Below are 12,752 nucleotides of genomic sequence, written 5' to 3'. Positions count from 1 at the left end.
ATATTTGTTGAATTAAATTGTCCTATCATAAGACAAAGTTCCCCCAGAGGGTGACTTAACTGCCTTTATTTTTGGCATTTTTTCCAGGGAATCTATGTACTTTAGATTTTTAATAAGTACTTGTTAACTGACTAGTACTAATTGAAACAATATTTGCACTTTCTAATCTTACCTGAAATCTATCAGTTATTCCAGGAAGCTGGCTCATCATGATAATGTCTATTGTTCTTATAAATTTACAAACCCTAAATGTACAATTTTTATAGTAAGGAAACACATCAATCAAGGTTCTTGAGATGTTATCTCATGGACTACAGTTGGCATAAGATTCTCAATGCAAAGTATCTTGGGACTATTTGAAGGAGGCTCCAAATGCCATATCCTTAGGAACCGCCATCCTAAAATAAAGTATAAAAGCAGATTAACTGAGAGTCCATTACATTCATCAGGACTATTTTCATAGTCCCAGCTGCTACTGACATGAAGCAAATGAAGCTTCTGCTGCTAATTATAGGATTGGCCCTGGTCAGAGGCACCTATGCCCATAAGGAGCGCCATGAAAATGTAAATGAACAAAAGTGGGTATAGATGGGTGGATAGAGTCTGGAAGAGATTTGTGGGTAATAAGCAAGGAAATCGGAACATCTATGTGGAGAGGAGGACAAGATGGAAAGGAGATAAGTATTTGTGTCTTCTAACTCAAAGCTATCCTTCTGAATACTTATAATGAATGTGAATAGTTGAAGTCACTTGAAAATCTGAAATGATGTAAAATGAAATATGTGTTTCTCTTCAAATTATTTCTGTATAGGAGATAGAGACTAGATCTGTGATTTCATTTGTATGGGGAATTCTTAGGTAAGGAGATTTCCTCTATCAATGCAAATCAATTATCTTCTGTGCAAGGATAAAAAAAAGATATGTGATTTGTATCTTCTAATTCAAAGCTGTTCTCTTGCATGCTTGTGGAACATATGAATGCCTAAATTCATTTTGTAGTCCAAAATGATATGAGGGTAGATATGGGAGGTAGAGAAGGTGATAGGTATAAATGAAGTTCAAGTATACAAATACCTGGCTAGCCCCTTTGAAAATAATCAATATTAGAAATGTTGCAAATTACCTTTTCTCATGATCTAAATCAACTGGGCATTCTCTGGGTTGGCAAAATAATGCACAAGATAATTTCCATAAACCCCTTACTCAAGAATTCCATGACTCTTAGAGATTATTCTTTAATATGAGTCATCTTAACCTATGGGTCTAGTGAAACCAGTTGAAAAATAATCTATAATTGCCAAGAATGTTTTTGGGCAGTATTATAATTCCTAGGTAAAGGACTAAAAGATTTTTGAATTAAGAAATACTATTCAAACCCATGATGCCAACAAGATCCAAATGGTAGCTTTGGAGTTTAGATCTGGACAGCCTCTGGGACTGAATACTATATGTGGATCATGTCATATCCTAGGAAGAACTCTCAGAGCCAGAGAAGAGAAAAGAGAATTCCTTGGACCGATAGAGAGGAGATTCAGAGTTCATGCCTTTGTTTAGTGAAACAGGAAGATAACAAACTATCAAAATCTTGCTATAGATGCTCTTACTGCAGTGACAATCCTCATCTTGGCCCTTCCCATCTTACTGAAGTTGAATCATGCTTAGGAGGAAAAAATAGAGTAATATTGTTGGAAACCTCATTTAGTCTTCACAATAACTGTGAAGGCACAAAACAGAAGTTTTATTTCTCCATCTGGCAGATGAGCAAACTGATTCACTGAAATAATGTGCTTTGTCCATCAACACTTGGCTAATTGGTATCATAGATCTAAAACCTTTAATTAATAGTCTAGAGGGGCTTCCAGCATACCAAAAACTATCATTCATGCACCAGGTAAGATGAAAAGAGAAACACTTTTTATTTTGAAGTCTTCATTTTCCTCATCTATAAAAGAAGAGGATTGAAACCTTTGATTTCCTTTCCCCACAGCTTACAGGATCCTGGCACACTATTGCAGTAGCTGCAAATAATACAGCAAAGATCAAGAAGGAAGGTCCCTTCAGACTCTCTCTCCACCAAATCATAGCAAAGGATGGCAAGTTATATGGAGAATTTTCAGAAAGGTAAATGATACCTGTGTTAGCTGGAAGAAGGAGATGATAAATACTTGGCCGCAGATCTGGGCTGTATCCATCATACTATAACATAAACAGACTGAGTTTACATTGTTCTAGGAATCAGTTTGTTTAGGTTCTCATGATGTATGTTTGCTTTCATTAAAATGACCAATAAAAGGAAATCCTGAAAAGGAAAAATTTTTAAAGGTTATTGCTTGCAATTATATACAGCTTTAAAGGCAATTAAAAACCAAAGCAAAAGTACTGAGGCTTTATCATATCATAATCATTATTATAATTAATATAATGCATTAATGTGATAATAACTGTATTGTTTTATAGTTATTAATGTGATAATATGTAACATATTATACTATAGTTAAGAATATGATAATTAATGGAATAATAACATGTAACATACCTGGAAACAAAGCCTCAGGACTTTCTTTTGTTTTGGTTTTTAGTCATGGTTCATGAAGAGGGGAGAGCCACTGTTTTCTTTGTTTTCCAACCATCCTTGGCTCACTTCTCAGCCACTAACCAGCAATTGGAGACAAGATGAATCGCTAGAGAGATCTTTGCTAAGGAAAGAAAGAGATAAGAATTAAACAGAAGGGATAGAGGTGTCAAATTCTGAAAACAAATGATTAAATAGCCATAGAGATTATTATATCATCAACTCTGAAAAATAAAATAAAAAACCAAATTGCTCACAGAGGTTATAAGCAAAAAACTTTGTTTATTCTGTTGGAGAAGGGAAACTAAACATGCATACCAAGATCTCCTCCAGGAGGAGACCCAAGGCAATGAGGCTAAGACTTGATACATATAATTGTAGCTAGACAAAGGACCCCCCAGTGAGGGGTAACAATATCAATGAAGCCTAATGAAAAAAGCTTATTTTTAGCCAGACTTCATGACCAAAACATAGTTCCTGCAGGTGCTTGTCTAAATCCACCTGGGGCTGGCTTCATCCTATTCTGGGATTTAGCTGTAGCAGTGTTCATCCAGAGAGTAAATTGTTGTTGTATACAAAACTTAGGGCCAGCTTAGCTCTGGAACACAGGGTGTCTCCTAATAGTAAAAAGACAGAAGTGGAAAGGGAAGGAGGGTCTTTGTATTGGGTTCCAACAGAGACATACATCATTCTTAGATCCTGACAATCAGATCAAGGATTTCATCTTCATTCAATAGGTTCTGAAAGGCTTTGTTCACATCAGAAAGGGAGGTGTGGGGGGAAAAAACAGCCCTCCCAGATTCTTAACTCTGAGCAATGAAAGATAGTAGGGGAAAAAAAAGCTAAATCTGATCTATCTTTATTAGTAACTGACTGGGACTGAACTAATTATTACAATTCAGTCTCTATTAAAGGTGTAAGATAGGGGAAAAAGAATCTTTTCATTTTTCTGGAATTTGGAGATAACATGAGATCATAGTAATGACAGCAATTTTCTAGTAATTAATATTAAAATAGTATCTTCTCCCAATAACCCTTTAAAATATACAGTATAAGTATTGCTATTTCTACTTTATAGATTAGAACAATGAATGTAATATTGAGTTGTTATGCCCAAATATACCCAAAGTTATATGGTTAGGAATGGCAGTACTATGACTTAAAATAGGTCTTTTGAATTCAACTGTACTGCTCTTCTCATGATTCAATTCCTTTCCAAAAATTCCTATTCTCTTTTTGCCAAATAATTGGAAAAAAGAAGTATTCAGTCTATTTGAATATTCTAGTCCAAAAACACTGAACATAAATTAGAGATTTTCAAATAAACAAGATGAATTAAAATATATTCTATATTCTATCCCAGTAAATAGAAAACTATGCTTGGAATCATACTCATCTTCCTGAGTTCAATTCTGGTCTAAGACACATATTAGTTGTGTAACCCTGTGTAACTCACTTAACCCTATTTGCCTCAGTTTTTTCATCTATAAAATGAACTGGAGAAGAAAATGGCAAACTATCCCAGTATCTTTGCCAAGAAAATCACAAAATGTGGTTACAAAGAGAAAGACATGACTGCAACGACCAAAACAACAGCTACTAGGCTAAACAGAATTGTGAATTTAATCTAATTTGAGAAGTACAAAGCAGATTCAGTAATCCCATTATTGTAAGGCCTAAAAATTTAAATTATTTCTATAGATGTGAAAGTGTTCTTATTTTAATTTTTTGTTACTCTAAACTTGACAAACACTGGCCAATTTGAACATTTCCACATATAAAGAGTAGAAAAAGTGAATTGCATTTGAAATTCTGAATTCCAATAACATCTAATTTTGTTTCCTTTTTTAAGATATATAACAAAATCAGTGCATTAATTTCAAAGATACTGTTTGTGTTGCCCTCTAAAGCTATATATATATATTTTTTCCCCTCTTCTTTTAAATGTTTCATTGATGCTCCTTTCCATTTGTCTTTTTTAATCATTACCATAGCCTCAATGTTCTCTTATTTTTTCATACTCAAAACTTAAACCATCTCATGTAATAAATAAGCATAAATAAAAAAGTAAAATCCATATGTGAAAATGTATGTCATAATCTCCACTTTGTTTCTAAGGTTTTGTATTGAGATGGGAAGCATGTTTCATTATCAGTTCCCTGAAATAATCCCTCAAATTCCTCAGAATTCTCAAGTCTTTCATAGTTTCTTTTCTTTATAATAATATATATCATAACACTTCAATTACTCCCTTGGTTCTCACTTTTATTCCTAGGTTTCTCTGACCCAATTCCCTTTTTTTCCATATTGTACTAATATTCCATTACATTCAAAATTTGCCAAGCCTTTCTCTAACCTATTAGATACTTGCTTAGTTGTCAGTTCTTTCTAGAAAAAAATGAAGCTACAAATATTTTGTATATATGGATTTTTTCCATTTTCCATATAGAGTCCATTTCTTTTGGATTATATAAATCATAGTAGTTTTGTGGATATACTTAATGACTTTTGGAGCACAAAACTAAATTATTTTCTGAGATGAATAGCATCATAATTCCTAGCTCTACCAACAGTGTATTTAGTGTATACTCCTAAAATCCCAACAATTGTTATTTTAATCATCTTTGTCAATCTGATAAGTAGAAATGGAACCTCAAAGATGCTTTAATTTTCATTTTCCTTATTAGTGATGATTTGGAGCATTTTTCTTTAAAATTCTTGATGGCTTTCATTTCTTTTTAAAAGAATTGCCTAGTTAAGTCCTTTGATCATTTATCAATTGGGAATGGCTCTGGTTCTTACTCATTTAATCCCTTCTTATTCTATATTGGATACTAGCCCTTTGCTACAAAACTTTTTTCTTCTTCAGTTAAAGCTCCCGTCTAATTTTTGCTGCATTGATTTTGTTTGGGCAAAAGCTAAAGTTTATGTAATCAAATTTCAACATTTTCCATCTGATGATACTTTGTGTAGTTAAGAACTCTTCTCTTAGATGTGTTTTTAAAATTTAATCCACTACAAAAGCATGAGATTACAATACTAACCTTTATTTCCAGGAAAAAAGGCAAATGTATTCGGCTCCTTCTGGCAAGTCACAAGACAGACAAAGAGAATCAATATGTATCAATATGTAAGTATAAATGAGAATATATAATCTTTTTTTAAAATCTCTTACTGTCTCAAATTCTCAGCTTTTCCATACATAAAAGAAGTTGGTTAGATTAACTGACCTCCGAGATTCCTTCTAATATTAATATTCTGTGATTATGGAGGGATAGAAATAGGGATGACTTTGAAAAGGGATTATGATCAGAAGAACTGTTTGACAGAAATATCAGAGGAGTAATGAGGCAAAACTATCTATGAAAGACCTTTTGCAGAGAAATAGCTCCAAATACTCCACTAGTTTTTTCTCTTATTTCAATGCTATAAAAAATTTTAACCTTTGTGCATTGGTATTTTCACAGACTCAGGGGCAAACATTTTCTACTTCACCCATGTGAAGCCTGATGAATATATTATGGTGACCTTATATAACTACGATGGGAATGATATAACTTTAGTATTAATGCTCACTGGTATGTATTCTATGTTCCTTTGTCCAACACTCCTCTTCCTTATTCCAAAAGAAAAGGTGAGTAATAAAAGAAAAAAAGCAGATAGATTTGGAGGTGTCCAAAAGTATGTCCAATGTCACATTCAATGTTTAAGATTAGGAGAAACATCTCCTAGGACAGCAAGCTGGTCGATCTGATAATTTTGCCTTCTAAAGGCAGCTCTGAGCCTCTTATGTCCCATGTGTCTTTTCAGAAAGACCCGGCCCTACCTAAATGAAAGAAAACAGAGAGACAGTTATCAATTATCTCATTTTGTGGCACATTTCTTCATTCATCAACAAATTTCACAAATATTTTTTAAGACTTTGCAATGCATGATCACTTTCTTAGACACTAAGTTATATAAAAAATTTCCCTCATGGATATATCAGTCCACAAAGGATGCCAAGGCATAACAACAATTGAGATGACTTAAGAAAATATAGATAGGCTAGTTGTCTAGACATGGACAAAGTGGAACATCTGGGAAATTCAGGTGCCATATTCCCAGGAATTAGCTAGTATATTGTTTTATGTCTGGGCAGAAAGGAGGGGAAAACATCTTCTATTGGTTATGGAGATCAGGTAAGGATAAACTGAGGTCAGCCCAAGAATTAAAAGTGTAAGACGATATATGAACAAAGTGTTGGAAGAGGAGAGTTCAGAAAAAAGAAAGATCACCTGATCATCTCTATTTGAGGACATAAAATTAGTCTTTATTGGGGAGACAGGACTTGAACATAGAGGTAATATGGTCAGAGATTATAGGAAAAACATTGCAGGAGAAGGGATAATAAACTAAGTGGAAATTTTTAAAAATCTCTTCCACAACTATGCTGTTCTTAATGCTTTATTGACATTTCAAAAACAATGAATTTTCTGCCAGTGATTAGTCAGATTTCACACTACCTCTCCTCCCATTTCCTAGTCTCATTTCCATCAAGGGAAGAACTGAAGTTCCCTTCTTCATAAAATTAGGAACTTGGACTAGATGATCATTAAGATGCCTTATGGTTCTAATGTTATGATCATTGCAATATAGTGAATTCTCTTCTAATGAACTGGGATGAGGAGTGGATAGGATTTCTCTTGGAGTAACTTCCCCTTTTCCACTTCTTGGAGTCAGCCAGAAGATTAGTCTGACCCCCAGTCTCTCCTGATCTTATCTCCATAACCAATAGAAGATATTCTCCCCCTCCTTTTTACCAAAGCATAAGAGACCATATTAATTTGTCCCTGGGTATGTAATAGCTGAATTACTTAAATTATCCACTTTCCCCATGTCTAGCCAGTCAGCCCATCTACTCTATATTATTCAGTGAGAGAGATTTACCATACATTTCAATTTTCATCCTACCTACAGCCCGCCAACTAAATGTGAGAGAAGAAATCAAAAAGAAATTTGAGGAACTTTGTTTATACAATAAACTTAAAAAGGAAAACATTGTATACTTCACCAAACATGGTAAGTTCTCTAAACTTCTATCTCCCCCTTCTTTTAAATTGTAACTGGAAAAATTCTATGGGATGAAAAGAGTTTCAACTTAGTTTCCCTTATCCTAAAACAGAGAATTATATTTTTCACTCCTCTTGGATGGTGACAAAAATAGGTAATATAGTCTTGGAATCTGAAATTATTAGTACTCTGCTCTGTCTCCACAGATCAATGTGAAAAACTCGCCCCATAAGGAAGCTCACGCTGGCATGCAGGTCTGTTACAGTTAAACATGGGACTATTTCTTGAAATTGTGGCTCTTTGGCGATCTAGGGATAAGAGCCCTGAGATTCAATTGTATAATTTGGTATCAATGTGAATCAGTATGAGACTTCACTAAGTCCCAGGAACTATGAGATCGTAGCTATGTTTGGGTTCTACCTTGAAATATTTCTCCAAAGCAAATGTTTAAAGTGAAGAAGTCAGAAAGAATAACATTTCCTTCCCTTCAGGGATATATTTTAATTGTCCTCTCTTAATAATAACCATCCTTCTTGCTCCTTTCCTGTTACCCTCTCCTTTTGGATTATCCCTTCCTCTTTATTTCCTTTTCTCCAAAAAATCGTTATATGGTAGACTGTTGAGATGAGACTGTTTCAAGTGGGCTGATTGATGGGGATTGGGGCAAGACTGTAAGGAGCTTTAGAGCTAGGAACTATGAAGAGGCTATTGGAGTTCAGGGAAGAGAATTAGATATAAATTTGGAATTTTAAGAATCAATTACCATTGCCAATTACAATTTGCCATACTAGCATACATACCATATACTTATCATATTACCAATTACCATTAACATTACCATTTCCACTTATCTTCCTAAAGATGCTTAACACAATTTCTCAATTTGGGGGAATGATGGAATATGGATCTTTATTGGCTTTCTACGCTCATCATTATTCTCCATCATCACTGAAATTCATGTTAACCACCACCAAACCCATATGACAACACTTTCTGACAATAATTCCTTTCTCTATCTCTTCCTAGGAACTTTCTCCTGGGCCGAAGTCATATCCAGCACATGAATGCCTCACCTAGCTCTCAAATACTTTCACTTCTTTTTCTTGAGTAATCCTATAATTACATTGTATAATCAGTTCCCCATCATTGTCCCATTAGATCACCCAACATGAATGATCCACGTCTTTCTGGGATGCTTAATTGCTTCCCTAAAAAAACTGGTCACTCAGATAACCAAAGTTCTGTTGAATTTCCAGTTTCTCTGACCTCCAAGGGAATGCTTACCTTTATGCTCATATTCCCTACCAAAGACAGGATCTTGAAAGAGAAGTTCCTTGCAAATGTCCAATAAATGATTCATATTGTGCAACAAACTTCTACATCCATTTAAAAAGCTATAGGAAGGTAATGTCAGGGCAGAAAGAGGAGGAGTCTTTATTCTCTGGGAGCACCTACTTATCTCAGTTCACTTTTAAAGCCTGAAAACAGGAAGAGAAATCCCTTAGGTATTTTTGTACCATGTTGAAAGAATCATTCCTCAGTTTTAACAGTGAAAATGTCTTTCCTGGAGGGTTTAAGGTCACAGAGGGACAACTTCAAAAACTTTTTGTCCCATAGCTCCAGCCCCTAGCTTCTATTTCTGCCTTATAACAGGTGGCAGTTTTTCTTAACACTGACTTTTCAACAAATTCTTCAACCTAGCAACTAAGTGAAAACATGCCTTCATTATGTATTCTTTACTGGCTATAAATGATAATATCCCATTTCCCCCTCAAAAAGAAGAAGAAGAAGAAGAAGAAGAAGAAGAAGAAGAAGAAGAAGAAGAGAAGAAGAAGAAGAAGAAGAAGAAGAAGAAGAAGAAGAAGAAGAAGAAGAAGAAGAAGAAGAAGAAGAAGAAGAAGAAGAAGAAGAATGGGGTTAAATAGCAATAAGTCTAAATATTTAAGATCAATGATGTTATCCCCCAATGGAGTAGTTAGTCAAAACATATTAAAAAATGTCACTTAAAAGAATTGCAAACTTTTTTAAAAAACATAAAATATTGACCTAAATAAATAATATTAAATAAAATGAAAACAAAAACAATCCTCAACAACCTAACTCACAACTAACAAATTAACAAAGATGACAAATGATGAAAATAATCATTGTTAAAGGGGCAATAGAAAGAATGGCATACTGATATTCTATTGGTAGAGTTGTAAAATGGTCCAACCATTCTGGAGATCATATTGATATTATGCTGAATGATTTTATGTCAATATCCTTTGACCTAGAAGTCCCACTACTAGAGATATCATTCCCCTCCCCTCCAGAAGATTAAAGACATAAAAGTCCCATATACATGAAAATACTTAGGGCAGATTTTTTTATTAGTAACAAAGAAATGGGAACAAAATTGATTCTCATCAATTGAAGAATGTTTAAACAAATTAATAAACAAGGAATTCAATTAAATATTGTTGTTCTATAAGAAAGAATGTACATAAAAAAATCAGAAACACTTGAGAAGACTTTTATGGATTGATGCAGAATAATAAAAATAGAATTAGGGAGTCAATATAGATAATTACCACAACAATGTAAATAAGAAAAAATTAATGAAACTGACACCTCTATAGTTATTATAATGAACAAATTTATTTGAGAAGGAAAAAAAATGAGCAAAAAACAGAAAAGATCCCTAACCACAGAAAATTACTGTGGTAATGGGGAAGACCAAACTCAGATGAGGACATCAAACAAAATAAAAAGAATGAAAAAATGGAAGAAAATATAAAATACTTGGGGAAACAGTATACCTGGAAAAGAGATCCAGGAGAAATAATTTTTAAAATTATTGGTCTGCCTGAAGGCCATGACCAAAAAGAAGAATCTGGATAGCATTCTTCAAGAGATCATCAAGATAAACTGCCCTGATATGCTAGAAACAGAGGGGAAATAATTATTGAAAGAATCTATCAATCATTTTTAGAAAGAGATCTCACAAAGAAAAACCCCAAGGAACATTGGTTGCAAAATTCCAAAACTAAAATCTCAATGTAAAAATACTACAAGCTGCCAGATAAAAACAATTTAAGTACCAAGGAGCAACATTCAGGATTACCCAGCATCTGGAAGTTTGAAATTATAGTTTTGGAGTTTTGTAACAATGTTCCTTGGGGTTTTTCCTTGTGGGAGCTCTTTACGGAAATGATTGATGAGGACCTAGAATACCATATTCCAGAAGGCGAAGGACCTGGGGTAACAATCAAAAATTAACTACCCAGTGAAACTGAGCAAAATTTTTCAGGGGAGGAAATGGATTGTAATGAAGTAAAAGACTTTCAATCATTTCTATTGAAAAAAAAAAAAAAAAACAGAACTAAACAGAAAATTTCATATTCAAACACAGGACTCAAGATAAGCATATAATGGTAAACAAGAAGGAGTATACAGAGAGACAGAGAGAGATTTAAAGGGTGAACTTTTTACATCTCTAAATGGGAAAATGATATCTACTTGTGTTCCAAATTTTTTTCCCTTCCCTCTCTCCCCTAGACAGCAAATACTCCAACATATATTAGAAATGTTCAAGTTTTCTATACATATTTCCACAATTATCATGCTGCACAAGAAAAATCAGATCAAAAAGCAAAAAAAAAAAAAAAAAAAAAAAAGAGAGAGAGAGAGAGAGAGAGAGAGAGAAAGAAAACAAAATGCAAGCAAACAACAACAAAAAAGGTGAAAACACAATGTTGTGATCCACACTCAGTCCCCACAGTCCTCTCTCTGGGTGCAAATGGCTCTCTTCAATCACAAGACCATTGGAACTGGTCTGAATCACCTCATTGTTGAAAAGACACACATCTATCAGAATAGATCATTGTATAATCTTGTTGTTGCTGTGTACAATGATCTCCTAGCTCTACTTACTTCACTTAGCATCAGTTCAAGTAAGTCTCTCCAAACCTCTCTGAAATCATCCTGCTGATCATTTCTTACAGAACAATAATATTCCATAACATTCATATACCATAATTTATTCAGCCATGGAATGAATGATTTAATCATTTAATTGGGCATGGAAATTTATCTTACCCTATAAATAAGTAGGAAGAAAAAGGGGAAAGAAAAGGAAGGGGCTGAATAGAACGGAAGGCAGAAACACTAGGAGAAAGTGCTAAGAGAAGGGAGGATAGGTGAGAGAATGGAGGGCAGAGAGAGGGTCGGGTGGGTTAGAAACAAAATACTACTAAGGAGGGACAGGGTGGAAAAAGAGAACAAAAGTATACACAAGAGAGAAAATAGAATGGAGGGAAATATAGAGCTAGTAATCTTAACTGTGAATGTGACTGGGATAAACTCTCCCATAAAATGGATTAAAAAACAGAATCCTACAATATGTTGATTACAAGAAACACATTTGAAATAGAGACTTACATATGAAGAAAAGTAAAAAGGCTGGAGCAGAATTTATTATGCTTTAACTGAAACAAAAAAAGCAGGGGTAGCAATTCTTATCTCAGATAAAGCAAAAGTAAAAATAGATCTAATTAAAAGAGAGAAGGAAAGAAACCATTTCTTATTAAAGGGTACCATAAATAAATAATAATGATATAAAATGCATATGCACCAAATGGTAAAGCATCAAAATTCTTAGAGAAGATATAAGCCAGTTACAGGAAGAAATAGACAGAAAAACTATATTAGTGGAGGACTTCAACCTTCTCCTTCCAAATACCAAATTACTATAAATCTTGATTACTGTATCATGTATATCTAATCTATCCCACTGATTGACTACTCTGTTTCTTAGCCAGTACCAAGTGGTTTTGATGACTATTGCATTAAAATAGGATTGTAGGTCTGATATTGCTAAGCCAACTATTCTCTGTATTTTTTTTCATGAATTTATTCCCTTGATATTCTTAACCTTTTATTCTTTCAAATCAACTTTGTTATTATTTTTTCTAGCTCTATAAAATAATTTTTGGCAATATGATTGGTATGTCACTGAACAAGTAGACCAATTTAGGTAGAATTGTCCTTTTTATTATGTTAGGTTGGCCTACCCATGAGCAACTGATATTTTTCCAGTTGCTTAGATCTGACTTCATTTGTGTGAGATATGTTTTGTAATTGTGTT

The 12,752-nt window shown here is 33.8% G+C and overlaps 1 protein-coding gene across 1 annotated transcript; it reads left to right on the top strand.

The window, feature by feature from the left end:
- The first annotated feature begins 459 nt into the window (after nucleotides 1-459).
- LOC127547087 (trichosurin-like) lies at nucleotides 460-8,997 on the top strand. The gene is made up of 7 exons (XM_051973924.1): nucleotides 460-564; nucleotides 1,988-2,121; nucleotides 5,629-5,702; nucleotides 6,040-6,150; nucleotides 7,532-7,633; nucleotides 7,831-7,878; nucleotides 8,651-8,997. The coding sequence occupies exons 1-6, from the start codon at nucleotides 481-483 to the stop codon at nucleotides 7,854-7,856; spliced, it is 531 nt and encodes a 176-aa protein (XP_051829884.1). The 5' UTR covers nucleotides 460-480; the 3' UTR covers nucleotides 7,857-7,878; nucleotides 8,651-8,997.
- Nucleotides 8,998-12,752: the final 3,755 nt, after the last annotated feature.

Source organism: Antechinus flavipes, chromosome 2, assembly GCF_016432865.1.
Source record: "Antechinus flavipes isolate AdamAnt ecotype Samford, QLD, Australia chromosome 2, AdamAnt_v2, whole genome shotgun sequence".
In the NCBI taxonomy this organism is placed as follows: domain Eukaryota; kingdom Metazoa; phylum Chordata; class Mammalia; order Dasyuromorphia; family Dasyuridae; genus Antechinus; species Antechinus flavipes.
This window is presented reverse-complemented; position numbering and strand designations above follow the sequence as displayed.